The 25,654-nt window shown below is 39.6% G+C and overlaps 2 protein-coding genes across 3 annotated transcripts in view; one reads left to right on the forward strand and one right to left on the reverse strand.

The window, feature by feature from the left end:
• Positions 1 to 1,668: 1,668 nt before the first annotated feature.
• The window catches only part of LOC141769083 (ADP-ribosylation factor 4-like), a 124,675-nt gene continuing 100,689 nt past the window's right edge, over positions 1,669 to 25,654 (forward strand). The window contains exons 1-6 of one of the 2 annotated variants that reach the window (XR_012594258.1): positions 1,669 to 1,814; positions 3,041 to 3,121; positions 3,261 to 3,370; positions 3,497 to 3,568; positions 4,521 to 4,643; positions 5,741 to 6,664. Coding sequence is in view for 1 of the 2 variants with exons in the window: in XM_074637792.1 (XP_074493893.1) it covers positions 1,748 to 1,814; positions 3,041 to 3,121; positions 3,261 to 3,370; positions 3,497 to 3,568; positions 4,521 to 4,643; positions 5,741 to 5,827 (540 nt within the window). In the remaining variant the exon portion in view is untranslated. Of the gene's footprint in view, positions 1,815 to 3,040; positions 3,122 to 3,260; positions 3,371 to 3,496; positions 3,569 to 4,520; positions 4,644 to 5,740; positions 7,088 to 25,654 lie in introns of those variants that run through there. The other variant, XM_074637792.1, reaches the window with a different exon arrangement.
• appl1 (adaptor protein, phosphotyrosine interaction, PH domain and leucine zipper containing 1) lies at positions 7,596 to 25,225 on the reverse strand. The gene is made up of 22 exons (XM_074637599.1): positions 25,035 to 25,225; positions 22,444 to 22,542; positions 22,206 to 22,265; positions 20,910 to 20,981; positions 20,618 to 20,705; positions 20,124 to 20,165; positions 19,426 to 19,484; positions 18,812 to 18,958; positions 18,208 to 18,290; positions 17,842 to 18,003; positions 17,454 to 17,642; positions 17,282 to 17,324; positions 17,130 to 17,186; positions 15,442 to 15,533; positions 14,635 to 14,814; positions 13,608 to 13,660; positions 12,442 to 12,616; positions 12,297 to 12,333; positions 12,033 to 12,173; positions 11,893 to 11,943; positions 11,691 to 11,780; positions 7,596 to 11,238 (listed from the first exon to the last, which is right to left on the reverse strand). Exons 1-22 carry the CDS (start codon positions 25,086 to 25,088, stop codon positions 11,086 to 11,088), a joined length of 2,127 nt encoding a protein of 708 aa, XP_074493700.1. The 5' UTR covers positions 25,089 to 25,225; the 3' UTR covers positions 7,596 to 11,085.

The raw sequence follows: 25,654 nt of genomic DNA on the forward strand, positions 1-25,654 counted from the left end.
ACTGAACTTAAGGTCCAGCAGATGGAGTTTGCTTAGTTTTCATGAAGTTGAAGAGGGAAGTTTTTATAAAAAGATATATAGTTCATTAATAAATAGAATGAATACATTATAACAATATAATTACTAGATATAATAAATAAGTACATCATTTAAATATGAAGACATGTTTTATATATCATTCATCATCTGTATCATTATGGATGGTTCACAAGAGGAGTTACAGTTGTTGACATTAATAAACACTTTAAAATGTCTTCATATCTGCTAATAATAAGATTTTAGTGTGTTATAAACCCTGTATTGTTGTTAATACACTGCTTGTAAATGCTAAATAAGTGTGTTTGAATAGGCCTATGTGTGTAATGCACCTAACAAATCAACATATCAGTAAACTTGTAACAATTCAACAGGTGAACACAGACACACCTGCCAACACAGAAAACAGACTGTGTCAGTTCTGCCAACAGCAACAAGAGGAAGAGACAGAGCAGCACTTCCTGCTATTCTGCAGGAAACAAGGCCTTACTACCAAAATAAAACTCAAACAATAGTTCAACACTCATACTGGTGACCAAAACTAAATTCAATATTTACTATATATAAAACTGACACTGACATTAAGGCAGCAACTCCTCTTTAAGTTTTTTTCCTCAGATTCTCACCAATGATATTACATTACATAGTTCTATTATATCTGATCTTATTAGCTTGCTATTTTTCTTTTTTTTGTTATTTTTAATTCAATTTGGGAACATTATGACAGAATATAATATGTTTTCCTTTACATAGCAGTCACATTAACTTATATTAGCCACAATATCTTATATTACAAACCAAAAATATGTATTAGAGTTTCAGTATTAAAGAAAATGTAAGGAGTGGCTTATTTAGTACACATATTTAAAAAAAAAAAAACATATAAAAAGATCATCTAATATATTTCCGCTCTGCAGAGATTTAAAAAAGATTTGTCCTACTTTGATCAAAGTGTACTTTGTAGTACAGTAATGTACTTGGAGTATATTATGTGATTCATAGTGTATATAGTGTAGCAATTGTAAACCATTTGTTTTCCTACATTCTTAACTATTACACTGAAAACTTTGTATAACACTGCACTCAACGGATAAATCAGTTATTCTATATTTTTCTTTTTGTCAAAATGTCCCATGAAAAGACCAAAACCAACAATTTGTGAGTCCGCCTCTCTTTCTGACTTCCACCCATTTGTTCCTACTGAAGACGCAAATCGTTAAAAACAGATCACAAATATATAATATAGTTTGATTTTTTTTTTTTAAAGTGCTTAGTATTTTCTTAAAACAGCTGGTCACTGTAGTTTTTAACAAACATGAGTAAATAGTATATTTGTGTGGGACTATTTGGGCAGCAGGATGGCGTATAATAATAAACTACAGTGTGTGTGTGTGTTGATGGTGATGAAGGAACATGTCACCCAGTGCAGCAGTGTGGCTCATTGTTGTGTTTTAATAGTTTTTGGACAACAATGGCGCACGTGCCTTTATTTTGAAGGCGCGTGTGAGTGGAAGTAGTGTTTTCCGGTGTGTTGCCATGACAGCGGTGATGCAGCTGCTGCCACCGTGTACCGGGATGACAGCAGCCGGGATGACACCGGGGATAACAACCACACACACACACACACACACACACACACACACACACACCGCTGCTCTATAAAACCACCGACAGAGACACAACGAGCTGCGTGGAACTCTCTACCTGAACAATGGGCGTCATCATCTCACACATCTTCTCCAGGTTCACCTCCAAGACACCTGTCAGGATCCTAATGGGTGAGATCATTATTATTATTTTGATTTGTATTTATGTTTTCATTATTATTATTATTATTATTATTATTATTATTATTATTGTTATTGTTATTATTATTATTGTGTTTTTATTATTATTATTATTATTATTATTTTATCATCATCATTATTATTATTATTGTTATTATTATTATCATCCTCATCATCATCATCATCATCATCATTATTATTATTGTTATTATTGTTATTATTATTATTATTATTATTATTAATATCATCATCATCATCATCATCGTTATTATTATTATTATTATTGTTATTATTATTATTATTATTGTTATTATTATTATTATTATTATTATTATTGTTTATTATTATTATTATTATTAATATCATCATCATTATTATTATTATTATTATTATTATTATTATTATTGTTATTATTATTATTGTGTTTTTATTATTATTATTATTATTTTATCATCATCATTATTATTATTATTGTTATTATTATTATTATTATCATCCTCATCATCATCATCATCATTATTATTATTGTTATTATTGTTATTATTATTATTATTATTAATATCATCATCATCATCATCATCATTGTTATTATTATTATTATTATTGTTATTATTATTATTATTATTGTTATTATTATTATTATTATTATTGTTTTTTATTATTATTATTAATATCATCATCATTATTATTATTATTATTGTTATTATTATTATTATTATCATAATTTTCATCATCATCATTATTATTATTGTTATTATTGTTGTTGTTATTATTATTATTATTATCATCATCATCATTATTGTTATTATTATTATTATTATTATTATTATTGTTTTTATTATTATTATTTTTATTGTTATTATTATTATTATCATCAACGTCATCATCATTATTATTATCATTATTATCATCATTATCATCATCATCATTATTATAGTAGACTTTGTACTAAGTAGACTTGTAGACTTAGGTGACATTTTCAATGTGTAACTTTTACTTGTAATGGAGTATTTTCATACTGTATTTTTTTACTTACAGTAAGTAAAGGTTCTGTAAAAAAAAAGTTAACTATTCTGAATTGATCTTTGTATGCTGAGAAGGTGTTATGAGCATTTATCAGTATTTTCTGACATTTTGTGTGTGTTTGTGTGTGTGTGTGTGTGTGTGTGTGTGTGTGTGTGTGTGTGTGTGTGTGTGTGTGTGTGTTGATGCTGCAGTGGGTCTGGATGCAGCAGGTAAAACCACTCTGTTGTACAGACTGAAGCTGGCCGAGGTCGTCACCACCATCCCAACTATCGGTCAGTGTTTACATTAATGCACACATTTAATAGAAATATAAAATAATACAAATCAAAATAATATAATATAATATAATATAATATAATATAATATAATATATGATAAAATAAACTGCTCCCTCTCTGTGTGTGAGTGCAGGTTTTAACGTGGAGACAGTGGAGTATAAGAACATCAATTTCACAGTTTGGGATGTTGGTGGTCAGACTATCATCAGACCTCTGTGGAGACATTACTTCACTAACACACAGGTAATACTACTGCTGCGACTACCACAGCACTACTACTACTACTATTGCTACTACTATTATGACAGAAAGACTCACTGAAAGTATTTTTATGAAGCAGTTGGGTTGATTCTGTCCGTCTGTCTTCAGGGGCTGATATTTGTGGTCGACAGCAACGACCCCGAGAGGATCAAAGAGGCTGCTAATGAGCTGCACAGGATGGTAACTGCTTTACCTCTTCACTTTTCAACACACCTTGATGAGAATTTGTTATTTCAATTGATTAGTGCAGAGCTCTCTAATTACAACAGCAGTATAGTACTAATAATACTGCGACAGTTGCAGTATACAAAAGATGGAAACTTGTTTTGAATGTCAAAATGAAACAGAATCAGTTCAGGTTAAGATCTTCATTCCCGATAGGAAAGAGACATCGATCAGTTCGACGAATTAAACTGAATTACATCAGAGGAGGACGTCACTGATTGGTTGATATCTGATTTCCTTTTTAACCGGTACAGTCATACAGCACAATCACATGTTTTGACATGACACAACAGGGTCATAAGTGTGAGCTTCAGCTTCGGCATCTCCACAATGTCCATACATTGTTCCATTAAGTAGGAATGAGTAATATTTTTGTCCATAGGCCCAGAGAATACATAAATGTACAGGGAGGAAAAATAACATGTTTATTTATACTTATATTAGGAGAGAAGAGAAGATAAGTATAGAAAAGGGATTGAAAAATAATAAATAAATAGATAAATAAATAAAAAATAAAATAAAAATGAGAGATAAAGTTAGAAAATAGAAATAAAAAAATAGAATAGGAATAATAATAAACAAAAATGAATGAAAAATAATTAAAGAAAAATAAATGAAAATGAAAATAAATAAATACCAACAAAAATGAATAGAAGAATAAAAATAAAAATCCCCAAGTTCTTACATATTAATTTAGTTCACATCAATTAGGAAAAATGAAGTTATTGTGGACCACGTAGTTAAGAATACATCTGTCTTTAGTTGTAACCTTGCAGTGATGTTTTCCATGTAGTAAACCTCTTTAACCTTCTCCCTCCATTGTGTTACTGAGGGGGGCTTCACTTCAACCAGGAGACGGTAATATCTGAATTTTAAATGAACAAACTCATCTTTTTCTGTGTTGCAGTTGGAGGAGGACGAGCTGAGGGGCGTGGCCTTACTGGTGTTCGCCAACAAACAGGATTTGCCCAGAGCCATGTCCGTCAGTGACATCACCGAGGCCCTGGGCCTATCAGGAGTCTCACAGCCAGTAAGTGTCCATGGCATGTACCCAATCCCACAATGCAATGCAGTGGTGAAGTGTAGCTGAGTACATTTACTCAAGTACTTGAGTATTTCCATATTATACTTTATACTTTTTACTGCACTTCATTTATCTGACAGCTGTAGTTACTTTGCAAATTCAGATTATTAATACAAAATATACAGTTACAACAACATTTGTAAAATGTAAACTTTTAATCAAAAATGTGATATTAACCTGTAATAGAGCTACAGGAAGGAGTCCTAAAAGTTAACATTTAGCACTTCCGGTTCCCTCGTCTGGAAGTCAATGGGTTTTTAGTTAGATGCCTGAAATAAGGTCTGTGGTTAACACAAGCTGAAGAGATTTTAACGTTTTGTTCTACGATATAAAATACGTCAGTGTATATCCCACTTGTGAACGTTGAAGCCTTAATGTGTCTTTAAAAAGGCGGTTGCTAACAAGTGGCTAAATGAGACTACTAAACGTCATCACGCCGACTCGTCCGCCTTTACAGCCTCGTTGTGTTTACTCGCACTCTTGCGACCGTGGTGTAGTTCGCTTTTAGCCTAATGTTAGCTTTTTTACATCTAACGATTGCTTCAAAAAATCATAAAAGTAGTGTTCATTTGTAAAGATTATCTTGCTGAACAAAACGTATAAGTATCATAAATGTGTGTTTGCCACAGAGCTTATTTTCTGCAATAAGCCAATGGAACAATCCCATTCGCTTACTGTGGACAGAACCAGGGCGATGCTGACTTTCTGGTTGGCCTACAAAAGTACATCAACCCTGGAGCACTCTATATGATTTTAAATATATTGAAAGTAAAATGTTCAGAATGTCAACGTCATCATTCAACTAACTTTATTGTTAAAATTGTTATTAAAATGATCATAAATCTCCATTAAACAGAGTAAAACTTCATATTTATAGCAACTTTATTATAAAGCTCACATACAGCGCCCTCTAGTGGCAGAGAGACACAGCAGCTGGGTTTGGACTAAACAACAGGACACAATGATTTTGTTTTTTAGGACAATCAAATTGATTTCAAACTGCAGCTAAGCTTACGTCTTTGTCCCTCTGTGTGTCTGTGCAGTGGTCTGTCCAGGCGTCCTGTGCCGTCAGCGGGACAGGTCTGGTCGAGGGTCTGGACTGGCTCTCTGACCAGATCCTAAAACAGTAGACATTGGTGTGATGCTGTTCCTGCTGAATCTCCAAAATGCGTCAGGCTGGCAGGTGTGACCTGAGTCGAGCGGGTGAATCCAGGAGCATCATGAAGGATCCCTCATATAGCTTTGACTTGTTAAAAACACTTTGATCTTCGACACATGTCGAGCCAATGTCTCTGATGTCAACAGAAAGGAAAGTGTAGAAAAGAGTCGATGAAACAAACATCAAAAATTATCGATAATTCATTGATTGCAGTTCATAAAACAACACTGCAACACTGAAGTCAAATGGTTCATCTCTAAAATAAGAGCGTTTAAATGCTGATCAGTGACCAAGAGTCTACATTGTTTTGTGTAACAGAAGTATCTGGTGATGTTGGGAGCCATCGTTTCAGACAACCAGGTGGATTATTTGTATGGAGAACAGGTTTAACTGCACTGATTCATTTCATCTTTTCATCTGTTTTAGAATTATTCTACCTCAGACGTTAATATTCAGTTTACCTGTCATCTGTCAACAGCGATTTTACACTTGAAATAAATGTATCTTCTTATATACTTTTGCAGGTCAACGATATGTTTCTAGTTAAAGGGACAGTGTGTTGGACTTGGCATCATCTAGTGGTGTGGTTGCAGATTGCAACCAACTGAGTACCCCTCCGCTCATTCCTCCCTTTCCAAGACTATATAACGTGAGCCGCCAAGTGTAAAACCGTGGTAACGCCGTACTACTTTAGGAACAACGGACGTCAGACGGCGGCTGGCGGTAGCACGGTTTTGCACTCGGCGGCTCACGTTACCGCAGTTTCACAAGCGTGTCGGAAAACTACATTGGCCTCTCTCTAGAGCCGGTGTTTGGTTTGTTCGTTCTGGGCTACTGTAGCAACATGGCGGACTCCGTGAAGAGGACCTGCTCTCTATGTAGATATGAACGGCTCATTCTAAGCTAACAAAACACAAAGATTCTTAGTTTCAGGTGATTTTACACTAATGAAAACATAGTTATGAATATTATATTCCATTTCAGCTAATAGATCCCCCAAAATCTTACACAGTGGTCCTTTAATGTCTTGCTGTTTTTGTTGGGTAAAGTTATACATACTGTACTTTGGACTGTAAGTGTCATTTTTGTGTTGCTATTTAAGTAATCAGTTCAGGAGTTTCTGCAACATTATGGGCTATCCTATTTTTCACATGTATAATATAATAAGTATTTTTGAATATTTTTATATTTTTGAATTTATATTTATTCTATAATAAAGATGTTAAGGTGGCCAGTTTGTGTTTGTTTTATTTTAAATAGACCTTTTTTTTAATTACTATAATTTAATACAGTGCAGTTAGAAAGTGTTCACACCCCTTCACCTTTTTTTCCCATTTTGTTATTTTGCAGCTTTATATACAATTTTTTTAAAATACATTTTCCCTCATCAATCTCCTCAATACCCCATAATGACAAAGCCAAAACAGGATTAAAAAAAATTAAATTATTAAAAAGAAACAAACATTGAGACTTGACATTTAGCTCAGGTGCCTCCCATTTCTCTTGATCATCTCTGAGATGTTTCTACACCTTGATTGGAGTGCACTTGTGGTCCAGCAAGTTATCAGGGTGGCCGTGACCCACCCCTTGGCGGCGCCACCGATGCAAACATGAAAATAAATACAAAAAATCCACTTAGTTGTGTTTTTAAATCACAACCTGTGAAACGTTTCCTGAAGCTCTCACAGCTCGTGGAGATTCGTTTGATTTGAAAACATCAGGACACTGACTCGGGCGGGTGGAGTTAGTGCTTTTATTTATCACTGAAAAGCATTTTTTATTATTATTATTATTCATGACACTGAAACAATTATCACTGAAACATATTTACAGTTCACCATCATCGATGCTGTTTTCCTGCGTCAGTAAAGTGCAGCACCACTTCAACACGAGTTCTTCACCGGGTTACAGCAAGAAAACATCCTCCCAAAAAATTAAATCATCATCAGTAACTGTTGATTTTAGGCTTCTAGAAACGTCTTACCCACAGGAGGCTGTGACCTCTGACCTTTGACATCCCTACATATAAGATCCATAGATGTTGGAACTGAAGCTTAATCAGTTGTTTTTCTACAGATAATCACTGTGTCAGTCACTGTGGATAAAATGCAGATTAATGAATGAACAAAACCTGTGAAAAACAGAAAAAGGCCCCAAACAAACACAGATAAACATTTTGTAAAAGCACAGATAAATATTGTGACGTCAGGATGCAAGAAACATGCTGACTCAGCTGATTATTTGGCAAAAAGTTTGTGTTAAAAACTGTTAAATCTCTTCAAAGTTTTTCTGAATTAATAAAATGTACCAGCGTATCAGAGAAGACTAAAGTTGAGCCTCAAACTTTTTTTCTGTCAGTTTTCACAATGGACACTGTAAAAGTGAGGACATGGTTTGATCCGATTTGTGCTTGTGTTGACAGACAAGAAAGGAGAGCGAACCATCTTTGGCTCTTTTGTGGCCTAAAAACAGTAAATGATTATTATTATTAATGAGCACTACTTTCATGCAACTATTTATTTTATAAGAGGCAGAAGTTGCAGACGTGTATTTTTTGCAAAATAAATCTTCACATGAGAAGGGTTTAATATCTAATTTTCTAGTTTCACACCTTCAGGGTCTCCTGTGGCAACCGTGTTGGCTCCGGTCCTGACAACATGCTAATGCACACTGCAGACACACAGCTTGAGATGCAAAGCGTGGCTAATGATATCTATGTATTTCTACAATTACCTCAACAAATACAGAAAAAGGTGAATTACGAAACATAATAAAAAATAATATTGGCACTGGAGGTTGTTGAAGGTGTTTTTTTTCTCATTTTCTTAAACACCAAAAGTGGGTTGGGACCAAAATATTTTCATTGTGGATGAAGCAGAGCTGACCTTTGACCCCAGAGGAGCAGAATTTGACCTACTATGCCAGGTGCTGGCAGATAATTTTGTCTTCAATAATGTTGGTTTTGCATAAAATCACAACAATTACTGCCAACAGTATCTGTGTTTCCAAGGCACAACACACTCACTGATTTAATGATTTCCAGGTCAATAAGTCGAACATCTGGTCCAAACTGGGCTTAATGCACAGTAGGTTTAATACTTAACTTATACTTTTACCCAGAATAAAATTTTTCCTAAATGGTCAAATTCAAAACTAAATTTTTGTAATTTTCATAAAGAATTTAAATGTTACAACAGTGCTGTGTATTAAAGTTTAATAGGAAAAAAGGATAATTGAGATTCCTCCTTGTTTTGTATTTCAAACATTTCTTTATCCATGTAAGTATTTATATCATGTTGTAGTAATGTTAATATGAGACATTTGATAAAGCAACGGCAACAAAGATATTTTGTTATTTAGTTTTAAGAACGTGTCGGCAAACAAGCGTCTAAAAAAAGTTTTCTTTTCAACCAAACTCGGCCAAATTTTAACCGAAGACGTCTAGAAAACCTTTTAACCTGCAAATCAACAAATCCATGCCGACCGGGTGATGTTGTAGACCTCTGAATGTGTTTCTCTTCACCTTCCATGCAGCCGCTGCGTTCACTGCATTCTGTTTAATCCACAATAAACAGAGATGTGTCTGTTGTTGTGATGTGACTTTTGCAATTAGTCTAGACATACAGCTGCTTTACCCAACAATGATGATGACATCACTCTTCATCACTCAGTTAAAGTAGTCATGATGTTCACTGAGATGTAGGGCTGCAACTAACGGTAACACTTTCTATAAGACGGCCATGTCTATAATGCATTATAAACATACTCATGTGTTATAATCTGCTTATAATATTCAATTTTCATAATGCTTTATGACCTATGACTTATAAGGTCAAGTATCATAATACTTCATAATTACTGGTCACTCACTGATATCTATCTTTACTTTTTTTTTTATTGCAAGGATTATAATTTGCATAGCTGTAATACATTATAATCTTTTTTATAATGCATCAGAATTGAGTATAAGTTACTCTCTTTAAGAAAGTAAAAATGTATTATACAATGTTCTTGCATAGATTTGATATTTTTCACTGCACTTAAAGCAAACAATGACCACTTAAGAGTGACTTATAATCACATTATAATGCATTATAAAAAGATAATAATGTATTACAACTATGGGAATTATAATACACTATCCTTGCAAAATAATGTCAGTGATTGACCAGTAATTATGAAGTATAATGATACTTGACCTTATAAGTCATTATAAAATGATTTATGTGTTATAACTATTGTTATAAAGCAGTAGGAGTGCTTATAATTATGATTATACAGTGTTATAAGCATATTATAATGCATTATAAGTATGTTTATAATGCATTATTGACATGGGCGCCATATAAAGTGTTACTCAACTAACAATTATTATTATTGTTGGTTTAATCTGCCGATTTTTTCATGAATCGATTTGTCTATACAACATCGGAAATCAGTCAAATTACCATAAATGAGTGATCGATTATTAAAATATTTGCAGATTAATTTTCTGTTGATCAGCTGATTGATTCATCGACTAATCGCTTGAAGCTCTACTGTGATGGTGTTTCGAGACTTTACATGTTGAATCCTGCCGTGAAATGAATGAGTGAAAACCAGTGACTGCCTGGAAGGAAGCAAAGTCAGGATGCCTTAACATAATGGTCAGGTACAACAGGAAGGACTCTTCAAAATAAGACTCCTGCTCTCTCTCCCTCCTTCGTCTTCTCTTTTTGTTTTATAACAGTGTATCTGTATCTGCGCCCTCTGGGATCTCAGGGAAACCTTCCCCTCCAGCCAAAGAGCTGACACTGATCCTTGTTCATTATTCCTCACGTTGTTTTGCTTTAAATCCTCTGTCAATGCTGTTAGCTCTCTCTATAAAATAAACATAAAAGAAAACAGAAACTTGCAGGTTAAATCGATATTTGCGTCCTTTTCTGGAGAGTGGAGCCGATTATGAAAAAGCAGCGTTTTTACACACAGAATAAAACACAAGTCTGTGACGAGACGTTTCCCCTCCTCCTCTTATAGTGAGGGTGCGTTTAGTTTATCCTCCGTTCTCAGAGTGACCGGCTCCACCACAACCTACAAACAGAGTCCAGCAAGAGAGGGAGCACATGTTTCTGTGTCGCAGGCAGCCCGGGCGGACGGGCGGTTGGTGTTCCCCTCCTCTGATTCCTGAGCTTTGACAGTACCAGCTGGGACTCGCCTGGTTGCTAAAACATGCATCCTCCGTTAGCTTTGTTAGGCTTCAGACTCGCCTTTCTTCTTCCCCTCCTCCCCGGCATCGCTGTCCTCTGATTGGCTGTTGCTAAGCACTAGGAATTGTCCGTCAGCGGCAGGTGGGTTAGGGGGGCGACTCGAGGCGGCGATCAAACGGCTCTGCTCCTCCAGATCCTGGAGACAAAACCAAGAAAAAGTACAGCACTCAAGTTAAATATCAAGTTAATTATGTTGCACTGTTGTTTTTATTCTTTCTGTCACTGATTTGTACAAATCCACCATCATCCTGCAGCTCCACATTTACCATGTAGGAGCCTCTCAAAGTCTCTTAAATCGCTTCAGACACAGATGCAGTGCACTTGGGGCATACTACTTTGCCATAACATTGCGCTCTCTCGGCGGCTCAGGCGATGTGACATATCTGCTGCGCAGAGGACTGTGGGTCAGAAAAGCAGGCTGGCGTGCAGACTGCAGAATGCGACCGGATGTAGTAGGACATCCTGGTGTTTTTGGCATACTGCATTTGACATACTAAATATATTTCTGGCATACTAAATAAAACAGTAGTATGGGTATTGGAATGCAGTCTAGGTGCTTAAAGTGTGGGGTTAAAGGTTAAAGGTCACCTTCTCTATCTGTCTTTGTTTGCTGAGTTCTTCCTGCTGTTTCTCTTTGGCCTTGTCGTTCTCCCTCCTCTTCTCCACGGCCTTACGGTCCTACACAATAACAAGACAACACAAATAATTCACATCTAAAACAACACCTGAAGGCACCATCACCAACATGTTGAGTCAGTTAGCATTAGCTTCAGTGTCAAATCCGTCTCACCATCTCAGAGTGGAAGGCTATCTGCTTGGCCAGACCGACGCTGTCGCAGATCTGAAACACATGAAGGAGACACACAGGTCAGACGGACGGATCAAACAGAGCGTTGGACAGTGAGACTAACAGATGGACAGACGGACGACCTTCTCTCCGTCGTTGTTGGACTCAAAGATGTAGCAGACGGCTCGGCTGTCGCCTTCCTCGCCCGCCGACTGCAAAACGAAACCAAACAGCCTCTTGTTGTCCTGATGGGATGAACACTGAAGCACACTGGAGAGAGGGAACTACGGGAGGAGGGACGAGGAGGACACAAGGGAAGTGAATAGAGGAGGAGAAAGAGATGAGAAATCATTGGAAACGTGTCTGAGACTAAAACCATCTGAGCAGAGAAACAGAGATCATCTCACCCTGAGTCGAGTGACTTGTGTCTGAGGATCAATGAGCCTGGAATGAAAAACATCAATGCTAAAGACTTTTTACTGCACAGAAAGAAGTGTGAAATGATCCATAACACACACACACACACACACACACAAACTCTGTGGTTCCTACTTAAGGCAGTCACAGGTGACCAGCAGGTGTGATTCGGTCATCCTGAAGATGTTGTGGATGGCTCTGGCTGCCAGGATCTGCCTCATGGTCTCAGAGATGACGTCCGCTGACTCAGCATTCTTCACCTCCATGGAGCCCAGGAAGCGAACGATGAAGAGCTGGTGGAGGATCGAGTCTGGACAACAGAAACAATATATCCGTCATCCACTGTGTAGTGTGAGACACACAGATCGTTTCCACTGAAAAGCTCAGGGAGGAGACAGTGAGCTGCTTTAATGCCGAAGCGGGGATTTTAACCTGACAACCAGGTCGTCCTCATCCATGAAGCATTTGTTCTTATAAAACCAAAACACGGTGTTTGACACATCTAATAAAGTATAATTCTCACCTTTTTATAAAGTTTGTTGAGTGTTTTTGAGTGTGAAATGGTCTCAGTGCTGCCCCCTGTAGCTGATGAGGGAAATAACATCCACTATAACCGCCAACCGTAGCAAAGAACATATATTGATAAGAAGTGAAAGTCAATGGATCCTTCGATTGTAACGTCAGCGCCCAGCAGCAGAGCTACATACAGCTAGCAGGAAGCCGGCAGAACCGGATATGTCATATGAGCGTGCAGGGCGGTGTAGTCCTGTGAGTCTGATGCACGTTCATTATGCCGAGGAAAATAACTCTGGATTCAGCTATTAGAGAATTTTACAACTTTTAGGACATAATGATTTAAATGAGGGTTATTTAAGTGTTCGTACTGGGAAGTTGATTTACCTCGGAAAAAAACCTTAACTCTATACATCTATGGCTATGGACTCATTGGCGTTTTCAGTCCAAAATGGCAGCAGCAATGCTACCGTGGCGCCATCTAGTGGCTGTTGTCAAAAAAAGCACCAGAGTTTTGTCTCTTTGCTTCTATACTGTTTGACCGTAGTTACAGTGGATGTTTTCTGCCCTCCATCCACAAGGGGGCAGTACTCAGACAATTAAGATTTAGCGCACAAGAACAGGACAAAGAAGACACCGCACAAGATAACTTACTAAGACATTTTCATTAATCGAAATAGTGACAAAATTGTAACTGACTGTAATATAAATCATGAAAAATTATTTAAAATTTTTAATATAAGATATTGATAACATGACAGAAATAAGAGGAGACAAACACACAGTACCTTCGCTGTCTTCTGATGTGCTGTCTCCTGACTCTCCAAATGGATTACTCCTTCTGTGAACACACACACACACACACACACACACACACACACACAGAGTATTGAACACTAACCAGCAGCTGCTATATTACAGCGTTACACACGCTTTCTACCCCAAATACAAACTCTCACTCTCACTCACACAAAGATAGGGATACTTTGATCGATCAGGTGATCTGATTAGAATCAGTCAGTATTTATCATTGATTAGTCTCTGTCAACAGTTTCCTAGAGACAATTACTTTGGTTGTAGTAGTTCAAATGAAAACTGTCCAGTGTGTTCATCATGGAGCCGCTCAACAGTATTTTTTGCATCTGTACAAATGTGAAGCATTGTACTGTGGGATTGTAAGCAGAGAGTAGTGTACATGCCATGGACATTTTTGAAGACTCTATATAGTGGGGTTGGCACATTTCTGGAATTTTGTATACGTATATTAGGGCTGTCAATCAATTCAAATATTTAATCCATAGTTAATCGTGATTAATCGCACATTTTCCATCTGTTCAAAATGTACCTAAAAGGAAGATTTGTCAAGTATTTAATACTCTTATCAACATGGGAGTGGGTAAATATGCTTGTTTTATGCAAATGTATGTATATATTTATTATTGGAAATTGTAACAACACTGTAACAGCACAAAACAATGACAACTACTGGCGGACGTAAATACAGTAAATATATAGTAAATAGGGAGTGATATCGGACATAGCCTCTTTCTGGAAAGAGATGTTGCTGTTGAATCATTTTTCAAAGCTGTGAGTGTCACAAACAAAATTTCATTCACCTCAAGATATTTCAAAATCTGGACAAAAAAAACAAATTCATTTATCTGCTTGGAGAGATGCCAAGAGATGCAAGACAGAACATTTTCAGAATTTGGGTGAACTTTAAATAAAAGGTGAGACATGAGGTAGCTCTAGCATCCTGCCGTACACACACACACACACACACACACACACACACACACACACACACACACCTACCTGCCGGACTGTGCTGCCGTCTTGCTCTGTCCTGAGTTCTCCTCACTGACGGGGGAAATGATGTCAAACTGGATGGGTGTTTCCGGGGCAACCAGGGCATCCAATGAGAGCACAGAGAGGGCAGGCGACGGCTCAGAGCCCACAGAGCTGATGCTGCTCGCTCGGCCCACACGCCCTTTACTGGAATGGAGAGAGAGATGGATGGTTTTACTGGTGGAGATCCAGTTCTCCCACAGACATCTGATTGGCCACCAAAAGTCCATCTTCATTATATCCGGCAGCTGATTGGTTATAACATTGTAATAAAGACACAGGTGGTCTTTTAAAGGGACAGTGTGTAGGATTTGGCGCAATCTAGTGGTGTGGTTGCAGATTGCAACCAACTGAGTACCCCTCCACTCATTCCTCCCTTTCCAAGACTGCGGTAACGTGAGCCGCCGAGTGTAAAACCGTGGTTACGCCGTTCGTTTTGCTCAGTGGTCATCATCAGCAAAATAACACTACATTAGGAGCAACGGAAGTCAGACGGAGGCTGGTGGTATCACAGTTTTGCACTCTGCAGCTCACGTTACCACAGTTTCACAAGCATGTCGGAGAACTACGGTGGAAACATGGCAGACTGAATGAGGACCTGCTTCCTATGTAGATATGAAGGGCTCATTCTAAGCTAACGCAACCTTAGTTTCAGGTGATTATACACTAATGAGAACATAGTTATGAATATTATACTCCATTTCTGCTAATAGATCCCCTGAAATGTTACACACTGTTCCTTTAACATCATGTGAGACACACACACACACACACCTGCTGGGCCTCATGCTCTCGTGTCTCTGCTGGAAGGATGGCGACGGCGTCACAGCTTCAAGAGCCGATTGGTTCACTCTGGCTGCCAGCTCCTGTTCAACAGGATGATAGGACTGTCAGCATTAACCAATAGGAAATTATGTTTTGAGTGTCTCACTATTATTTTATATTGTACAGCTATTGATACTAGATTAAGATACACTACATGGATCTCCTCTTATTCTCTGCCAGCTCTCTACAATCAAGACATTTCATCTTTTAACTTCCTGTCTACACTGGAAGTGAGAATGTGACGCATTTTTGTGAGTCATCTGCTGCTTGTGACCACCTTGTGGCTGCATTTTAGCAAATATTTGACCAGTCTTACAAAATAACGTACAATGTTAAAGACTGCCTTAGCTGTAGGAAGATGAGAGACTTTCTTCCACGGTAGTCTCACAAACTTTGACTTTCTATTAACGGTGGTTGAGATGATAATTGTGATGGAATAATTGATATACAAGTTATCTTTGGAAGGAAGAGGTCCGGAGCTGATGATGTCTTACAAAAGAAGGTTTATTGAAGCTTGGCCAAGGAGAATTGACAGGTCTCCACAATAGATGCTCTCTGTGTGAAGGCCTCACAACTCTGTCCTTCCTCCCTGGTGCTCAGTGTCTTACCCCTTATCATGTTATGACTTACTTCGTTCCTCTGGCATCTCTGACCCTGGTTGCCCTAGCGACTGGCTCTACGGTCTCCACTACAGGCACAGCTGTACAGATAACGGTGGCTCCTCTAGACAGGACTCCAACCCAAGAATGTCAACAGAGGGACACTCTGACAAACACTCTGACCTTTCTACCAATAAGAGAGGAATTGATCAGTTCTCCTGCACAGTGTCAGGACCAGCTAGTCATGTTATTATTAGGGCTGTCAATTGATTAAAATATTTAATCGCGATTAATTGCAATTAATCACACATTTTTTATCTGTTCAAAATGTACCTTAAAGGGAGATTTTTCAAGTATTAAATACTCTTATCAACATGGGAGTGGGCAAATATGCTGCTTTATGCAAATGTCTGTATATATTTATTATTGGAAATCAATTAACAACACAAATCAATGACAAATAGTGTCCAGAAACCCTCACAGGTACTGCATTTAGCATAAAAAATATGCTCAAATCATAACATGGCAAACTGCAGCCCAACAGGCAACAACAGCTGTCAGTGTGTCAGTGTGCTGACTTGACTATGACTTGCCCCAAAACTGCATGTGATTATCATAAAGTGGGCATGTCTGTAAAGGGGAGACTCGTGGGTACCCATAGAACACATTTTCATTCACATATCTGGACGTCAGAGGTCAAGGGACCACTTTGAAAATGGCCATGACAGTTTTTTCTCGTCAAAATTTAGCGCAAGTTTGGAGCGTTATTTAACCTCCCTCGTGACAAGCTAGTTATCGCGTTAATGTTGACAGCACTAGTTATTATAGTCAATAGTTATGGTGGATCTGAGGTGGCTGCGGTAGTGCCAGGCCATAAGAGGTCCCCATAAATGTGGACGTGTATTTTGCTCAGAGTGGTCGACCGTTTTATTTTTGAATCACTGGACAAATCAGAGGTCTGAAACCAGACTAGACTAAATCTCCACCAAGATCTGTGACCAGCTAAATAAAAGTTAATGAGGGAAGTAGGACACAGACCTCGGCGTTCTCACTCAGGTAGATCCTTTTGGAGATGTTGTTGATGGTGGAGATCCACTGGAGGAGGAAGCAGCAGAGGAGACGGCATGAGGGGACAACAGAATGGCTGACAGTCAATACAGAGCAGGTCACATGACAGAAAAACATTTTACCTCCTCGCAGTCCTTCCTGCTCTCCGACTGCAGCGTCACCACTCTGACAGAACACAAAACGAGAAAAAAGTTGAATAAAGTGGCAATGACGCTCCGTAAACATGGAGAAAGAAAGTGAGGAGTTATGGCTTATTCATGAAAGAGAAATGTTAAAAAGCGGGAGCCCTCTCACTTCTTGCCATCGAAGGACGTGACCTGTAAGCAGAAGCGGCGGTCGTCAGAGTCGACCGCCATGACGGAGCAGTTGTCTAAGTCTGTAACCAGCCCGCCCGCCACCTCGCCGCGGCCCTGCTGCATCAGATTACCGCCCTGCGTGAAGAAGTACTGACGCTCCCAGGACGACGACACCAGCCCCGTCTTACTGAGGGACACACAGAAGAGCTACTTTAACTCCTTGGAAGACACAAGACAACAAATAATATGCAAAGATTTGATGTTTTGTTTAATTTTTTTATGACCAAAAACTTATGACATGAGAATGATTTCAATCAATCAATCAATTCCACATCTGGGAGCTTTAATGTGAACATTTAATAAAGGTATTAGTGTGTGTGTCCTACTTTCGGATGTACAGGTAGCCCTGTTTCCTGGTCAGGTTGCGACAGACAGGTGAGTGGGCGGGGTCAGGGTCACACGGTGCATACAGAGGGTCACATGTTCTCTCCATCTCCAGAATGGTCTCCTGCATCTGCCCGACCTCCACTTCCATCTCCCGACGCACACTGCAAACACACACACACACACACTGAATTAAAATGCTCCCCCTCGTGTCGTCATATTGTTATCAAGTTTCCATCCGTTTGCAATTTCCTCAAACTTTGAAACTGAGTTTAAGGAAGTAAACAGTATTTAAGACCTTGAATGCAGAACAAACAAAAGAAGAAGAAAAAATGATGTCATGTTTGGGGGGGTTTAGGGGTTCTTACTTCTGGACGCTGGTTCCTATGGTTCCCAGGAACTCCTCCCACTGCTGGGTGAGATTTTCTGATCCCAGCTTAAAGAAACTGATCTGCACGGAACAAACAGAGATAAAGACACATCAGCAGGTTTGGAGACAGCTCTGAACCACTGTCTGCTCCACTTCACAGCAGCCTAATGGTTCTCCCTATTAACAGTGTTAGCTTTACATACATGTACTGTATATTATAAACAGTTCTATGGTGAAATTAACTGGGACTAGTTAACTCAAGGACAAACTCAATAAAGGGTAACTTCAATATTTTTCAACCTGGACCCTATCTGCCCATGTTTTTTCGTCTAAATTGGTCCAGTATTGAAGTAGAACGCTGTAACTGCACCTGCTTAATTGATTGAGTTTTATTATAACTCTGGATCGTCTGTTTGCGGTCATGTTTCACACGGTGAAACCTAGGACCAGCGTTTTGGATCAAAGACCAAAGATTTTGCCCTTTCGTCTAGGAATTCCTAGAATACCCTTGCACGTGCATGCCTGTGTGTGTGTATGTGCCTGTGTGTGCCTGTGTGTGCCTGTGTGTGTGTGTGTGTGTGTGTGTGTGTGTGTGTGTCTACCTGGGCCTGCATGTAGCCCAGCAGCGGCTCCAGCAGAGCTGTCTTCTTCTTGTACTGCAGAGTGTTAAGCGAGCAGAAGTAGTGCATCATGGTCTGGTGTTGTTTCTTGCGGGAGGTATAGACGTCCTCCACGGCCTCCGCCCGCAACTGCAACGCACAAGACTTTCCTCTTACTTCAGTATCAAAATAATATCATATACTGAGATAATATATCATATACTTTCGGTCAAGATAGTCGTATTGTGAAATGTTCATAATAACTTATTTCGTCAGACAGACATAACCCTTTACACGCTTGTCCCTGCAATGTTACTGCTTTCATTCACAACACAGCCATACCGGCAGTTGAATGGATGCTTTACTTCAATTTAAATGGAGCAGTTCTTTCAAGGAATTTCCTCTATAACTTCTTATAAACTCAAAACAACTACCGTAGCAAACTCAAATCAAAGTTTCAGAGCTTTATCTGTTTTTTCCCTCTTGTTCGTTTGAGGAAATTTCCCAGGAAAATGTTCAGAAATTACTCGTAAAATAAAGAATTATCTAGAAGCTTATTATTATATTTTCGTTTTAAAGTGCTGAATGATAAACCTGATGTGAGGAGTGTTTCTTACCTTGTCGTTGTCCCTCCTCTTGGACAGGCGGCTGTATCGGTTATTGGCTACGTCGTGATCTGCACACAGAAACAGGTAGGTAAGTCTTTTTGGTCATAAAACGTATTTTCTTTATCATTTATTTTTTCAATTGTAAAAGTTGACGCGATAACACGTTAACGCAAATTTGCTTTAACGCCACTATTTTATTTAACGCATTAACACAACTTGTGATTTTTAGGTTGTAGCGGTAGGTTGTCAGTTTTAAAGTGAAGATACTGGTATCATACGAAACTAGAAAACCTAAGGATTTTTTTTATGCTAAATGCAGTACCTGTGAGGGTTTCTGAACAATATTTGTCATTGTTTTATGTTGTTAATTGATTTCCAATAATAATTATATACCCATATTTGCATAAAGCAAGTATATTTTCCCACTCCCATGTTGATTAGAGTATTAAATACTTAACTTAATATTTTGAACCGATAAAAGATGTGTGATTAATTTGTGATTAAACATGATTAACTATGGACAATCATGTGATTAATCAACAATGACAATATTGTCAACAATGACAATAATCGCGATTAAATCTTTTAATCGATTGACAGCCCTAATTGTAAGATGACTCCTTGGAGCTCTGGAAACTTGTGATGAACATTTATCCTTTGAATAAAAAAACATGAAAAATTGATACAGAATATTAATTCAAACTTACCATCACTGGATATTTGGAAGACTTCTTTCAGAGTGAGGATCTCTGGAGAGAGACAAAAAGAACCGCAAGTTATAGTGCGAAGCATATTTTTGCTGGTAGTACAAGTGTACTTTTTCGGTACACCTCGGTTTTCCCAGTTTGGGCCCCTTAGCACAACTGAAAGGAAATCTTATATCTTAGACAAGAGAGTGCTTCCAATTGTGTGAGAACAGTCAGTTTGGGTTTCAACATGACAATGCCCCCGTGCACAAAGCCAGGTCCATAAAGAAGTGGTTTGACCAGTTTGGTGTGGAAGAACTTGACTGCTCTTCATAGAGCGCTGACCTCAACCCCATCAAACACCTTTGGGAAGAACTGTAACACCAACTGCGAGCCAGACCTGATCACCCAACATCAGTGGACTACTTTTGGCCATGTAGTGTGTGTGCTTGTCTTGTTTGTGCCAGAGGTGTGGCAGGGTCGGATTATTAGTGTACTGCATGTGTGTTTCTTACCCTTCAGGTCTCTCTCTTTAAACTGAGTGATGGGAAACATCATGGCATCTGCAAGCTGGGTGGACAAGACAGCATGACAGGAACTCAACTACAGGGAGAGAGAGAGAGAGAGAGAGAGGGAGAGAGAGGGAGAGAGAGGGAGAGAGAGGGAGAGAGAGGGAGAGAGAAAGAGGAAGTTGTCATATGTCATATGTCATATCCTGTCAGGTAAAGTCTGCCTGTACAGTATGGCCCATCCAGAAGGATAAAACAGCAGCAGACAGAGCTCTAGTGTGTTTGTACCCTCTCTCACCTCATCGATGACTTTTGCAAACTGCTGCAGAGTGGAGCTCATCACCTCGTCATCGCCACCTAGAGGAAAACGCTGCAGACGACAGCAACAAGATAGAGGAATGGATTAGATTGAATCTGTGTCGCTGCAGCAGCAAATTAACATGAAACGCACAGAAGAGGAATCTGTGAATTCCTCGTCGCAGAACGAATGTTGTCTCTAGAGGAAAGGTCAGGGGTCATCAAAATAATGACCACGATCTTCTTCAATCTTAAAATATAACAGTGTAACATATAACCAGAGGTGTAGTGAGGTAACAGATAAGACCAGTGGCTAGTTTTATAAGCCGTCAGGTTCATAAGGATGATGATAGTGTTTTAAAGTTGACGTCTGGTGATTTAACGTTCGTGGCTTCCGTTTTAGGGTTGGTGGCTAGCGTTAAGTTTCTTTCACACATCCGCAGGTTGTAGCAAGCTCAGTTTTAAAGCCAGAGTGGAGATACTGGCATCATATGAAACTAGAACCTAAGGAATCCATTGGTACCAACCATGTCATACTAGCTTGTTATGAATGAGGTTAAATAATGCTCCAAACCTGTGCAAAATTTTGGCGAGGAAAAACTGGCATGGCCATTTTCAAAGGGGTCCCTTGACCTCTGACCTCAAGATATGTGAATGAAAATGGGTTCTATGGGTACCCACGAGTCTCCCCTTTACAGACATGCCCACTTTATGATAATCACATGCAGTTTGGGGCAAGTCATAGTCAAGTCAGCACACTGACACACTGACAGCTGTTGTTGCCTGTTGGGCTTGAGTTTGCCATGTTAGGATTTGAGCATATTTCTTATGCTAAATGCAGTACCTGTGAGGGTTTCTGGACAATATCTGTCATGGTTTGTGTTGTTAATTGATTTCCAATAATAAATATATACATACATTTGCATAAAGCAGCATATTTGTCCACCCCCATGTTGATAAAAGGGTTAATTACTTTAAATCTCCCTTTAAGGTACATTTTGAACAGATGAAAAATATGCAATTAATTTGCGATTAATCAGATTAAAATATTTAATCCGATTAATCGCAAATTAATTGCATATTTTTCATCTGTTCAAAATGTGGATGAGCCCTAGTTTAAACATAAGTGGATTCTGTTATAAGGCTGATGGCTGGTGTTTAAAGGTTAGTGGCAAGTGTTGAATGGCCAGTTGGTGGCATTATCAGGCTAATGTCTAGTGTTTTACCGTGGTTAGGCGAGTGTTACAGGGCTGGTGGCTAGTTCAATGAGGTTGGCGGCTGGTATGGCTTGGCCTACCTGTTTGTCGTACTCTTTCAGCAGTCTGGAGGTCAGGTGTGTCGCAGCACTGAGCTCATTCTGAAAGAGAAAACAGGACAGACGCAGCTAGAGACACACTTTCCAATCAGGTGCCACTTTTTAACGCTCAGGTATGCTCTGTTTATACCTGCAAAGCCAGAGGCACTCCACCTGTGAATTGTGTGTGTGCGTGTGCGCGTGCGTGTGCGTGTGCGTGTCTGTGTGTGTGTGCGTGTACCTGTGCATCATAAATCCTTTGCATGGCCTGATAGAGCTGTGTGCAGTAGTTGGACATCGCTGCAGTGTCCTCCTCAAACACTCCCAGCAGAGAGCGCGTCTGCATGCAAAACGCAAAATAAAACAGGTGAAAATGAAGTCGGTGTTAATCATTTGACCGATCCATAAAACCACAGGACACTATGGCCCCAAATGATCCCTTGTGCAACTGCCAATAAACAAACCCACACACCTATCTATGTAAACCTGTTACCTGTCCACGCAGTGCGATACTGTTTTCAAGGTGTGTCTCAACTGCACTTTTTGCCTTTAGTTTGCCACCAAGCTCAACTGTAGCACTCAGATCTGTTGTTTAAGTAAAAGTAGCAAATACCACAGTGCACTGTAGGTAATACTCTGTTACAAGTAAAAGTCCTGCAGTCAACAATTTGCTTAAATAAAAGTGTAAAAGTATTAGCATCAAAATATACTTAACATGCCAAAAGTAAAAGTACTCTTTATGCAGAATGGCCCATCATACTGTATGTATTATATTATTGTATATTATCACTTTTCTGTTGCAGCTGGTGAAGGTAGGGAACATTTTTGACTATATGTACTTGTACGTAGCTTGTGAATTTCACCAAGGGATCAATAAAGTATACATTATAATCTATTTATTTATTATATTTTGTGTTATTATTCTGAATCTGCAAAGTAACTTAAGGTATCAGATAAATGTAGAGGACTGACAATATTTGCCTCTGAATTGTAGTTGAGTAGAAGTATAAAGTAGCAGAAAATGGAGATATTCACGTAAAGTACAAAATTGTACTTAAAGGGACTGTTTGTAACTTCTTACACGTATAAATCACCCGGGTCGGTGTACCGTGTGGCTACGCTGTTCAGACTCAGACTCCAACACAAACTACACGGAAGCACCAAAACCGCAAAGTTATATCTAGTGAAGCCCGTCTTGCAAAACGGTGTTGACGCGGTCGGAGGACGCGGAGGAGACCGTAGCTTTGGTCTCCAGGGCCGGAGTCTCAACTGTACTCTGCTCCTCTGACTGCTTGCCTTCACTCAGCTCGCTCCACCTCACGTGCATGCGCGCACACTACACACTGCAGAAGACTTCGTAACTCTGAGAATATCTAGTGAATGTACAGTGGATGTTTGGCAGAATTAAATGCTGCAGCTCCTCCAGAACAACAGAGGTTTTCCGTGTCTTGTGAAGTGACGGGGCTCCGCAGCGAGAACCGTTATCGTCTCTGACCGGGTGCCGGTGTCTCCCTCCAACCGCGGTCGGGAGGCTGAAGCAAGAAAAGCCAACACTAGGATCAGCAGTGATTCATGGAGAGACCTTCGTCTGGTCAGCTAACATTACTGCCAAGCAGGTGAAATATAGAGTGATATTGTGGTTTTAGCTGACGTCTGTCGCCTCACTGTTTTGAGCAATGCTCGTTCATGGCTATGTAGAGCGAGCACAAGCGCGAGCCCGACGCTGACTTTCGTTGACTTAACGGCCACAGGTGTCGCTGTTAACAAGCATTTCTGATTCTTACAAACAGTCCCTTTAAGTACAGTAATTGAGTAAATGTACTTAGTTACATCCCCACCATTGGTTATCCAGATCTCCACTTCAGTGAAGAAAGACAGACTAAAAGTGGTACTGGCCTCAATGATACAGACCCCTTGGTTTTTCTATGCAAACTGTTTAGAGATGCACTAAATTAAAACATCATAAATTACACCTGCCATATCTTCAGGGGTATCATCACTCTATGGCCACACCCCAATCGCATTGGGGCCTGTGATGGCCTAAAGGTTAGAGAAGCGAGCTTGAGACCAGAAGGTCGGACTGGCAGGATAAATCTGTGCGGGGAAAGTGAAAAGCAGCGCTTGCCACTCCCTCATTACCACCACTTGAGCAAGGCACTTAACCCCAGCTGCTCCAGTGGAGCTGCTCAGTGACCAGCAGATCAGACTGTGGTTGTACTGGGCAGCTTCCAGGTGTGAATGTGTAACTGTGTGAATGTGATCAGGGCGTTCCTGAAAAAGAGAGAGCATTGCTCTCAGTGAACCTCCCCCTGAATAAATAAAGGTATAAATCAGTGATGTCACAGCAGGTGTTTTTGCCCAGGATTTCCTGCAGGACTCATCACTGATTTTGGTGGGTGGTGTTTCAACTCATCTGCAGCTGCAGCTTTGTGCCCTGTGTGTGTGACTATCACATCTACCAATAGCATAAAGCAGCAGCAGCATGATACTACTGCTAGTAGCCCCAACAGATTAACATCTATGGAAGGAGAGGAAGCAGCTAGCCAAGTGGCTAGGGAAGTATAGCCGGCTACCTGCTCATTTAACCAGTTCATTTGAGGGTAAAGACACACTGAATGTTGTGCCACCACTTGTCATTTTAACCTCGCATCTTGACGTATAGCCGCCACAGTCTGAAGCCGACACACAGCTGGTGTGTCCCGTTGCAGCTGTGGTGAGTTCTCTGGGCCGTTAGTTAGCCGTTAGCTTGAACTTGTCATGACAACACTGAGCTCTACAAAGACAGTTAGCCTGGTGGCTACCGTTAGCATGCTAGCTGAAGAGGACTGTTACCTGAGGACTGTCCTCCAGAGTCTCCTCTATCGGCAGCTTCTCTATCCCGGGCATGGCTGCGGCTGGACGCGGTGATAATCGGTACGAATAGAAGGATAAAACGCACAACAAATCGGTCCCGACAACTCCCACTCACAGATTTCTTCACTAAACGAATTCACAACACCCAGAAATAGCTCCTCCCGGTCCCGTTGGTCCCGCCCTCCTGGTGGATTCTGATTGGACAGGGAGAGAAATCCACGAATTTGATTGGTTGCTTGTTTAAAGGGGAAACGGTGCCATTTTGGCTCTGACTATAGGATCGCCCTTTCAGTATACCCGTGTGCAACTTAGAGCCATAATGGCGGCCGTGCTGGTAGTTTGCTTGAGAAAAACGTTATTAGGGCCCGAGCACGAAAGTGCCAGGACCCAACGGTGTCCTGGCACGAAGTGCAAGGAACCTATTGTTTTTCTGCAGATTATTAGGGCCCGAGCACGAAAGTGCCAGGACCCAACGGTGTCCTGGCACGAAGTGCAAGGAACCTATTGTTTTTCTGCAGATTATTATTCTTTTTCTGCCACTAGATCGCGTTTTTGACGACCTTAGCCATCCCCAAAACTCACGAAAAGTGGAGTATGCG

The sequence above is a fragment of the Sebastes fasciatus genome, chromosome 1 (genome assembly GCF_043250625.1).
Source record: "Sebastes fasciatus isolate fSebFas1 chromosome 1, fSebFas1.pri, whole genome shotgun sequence".
Lineage (NCBI taxonomy): Eukaryota > Metazoa > Chordata > Actinopteri > Perciformes > Sebastidae > Sebastes > Sebastes fasciatus.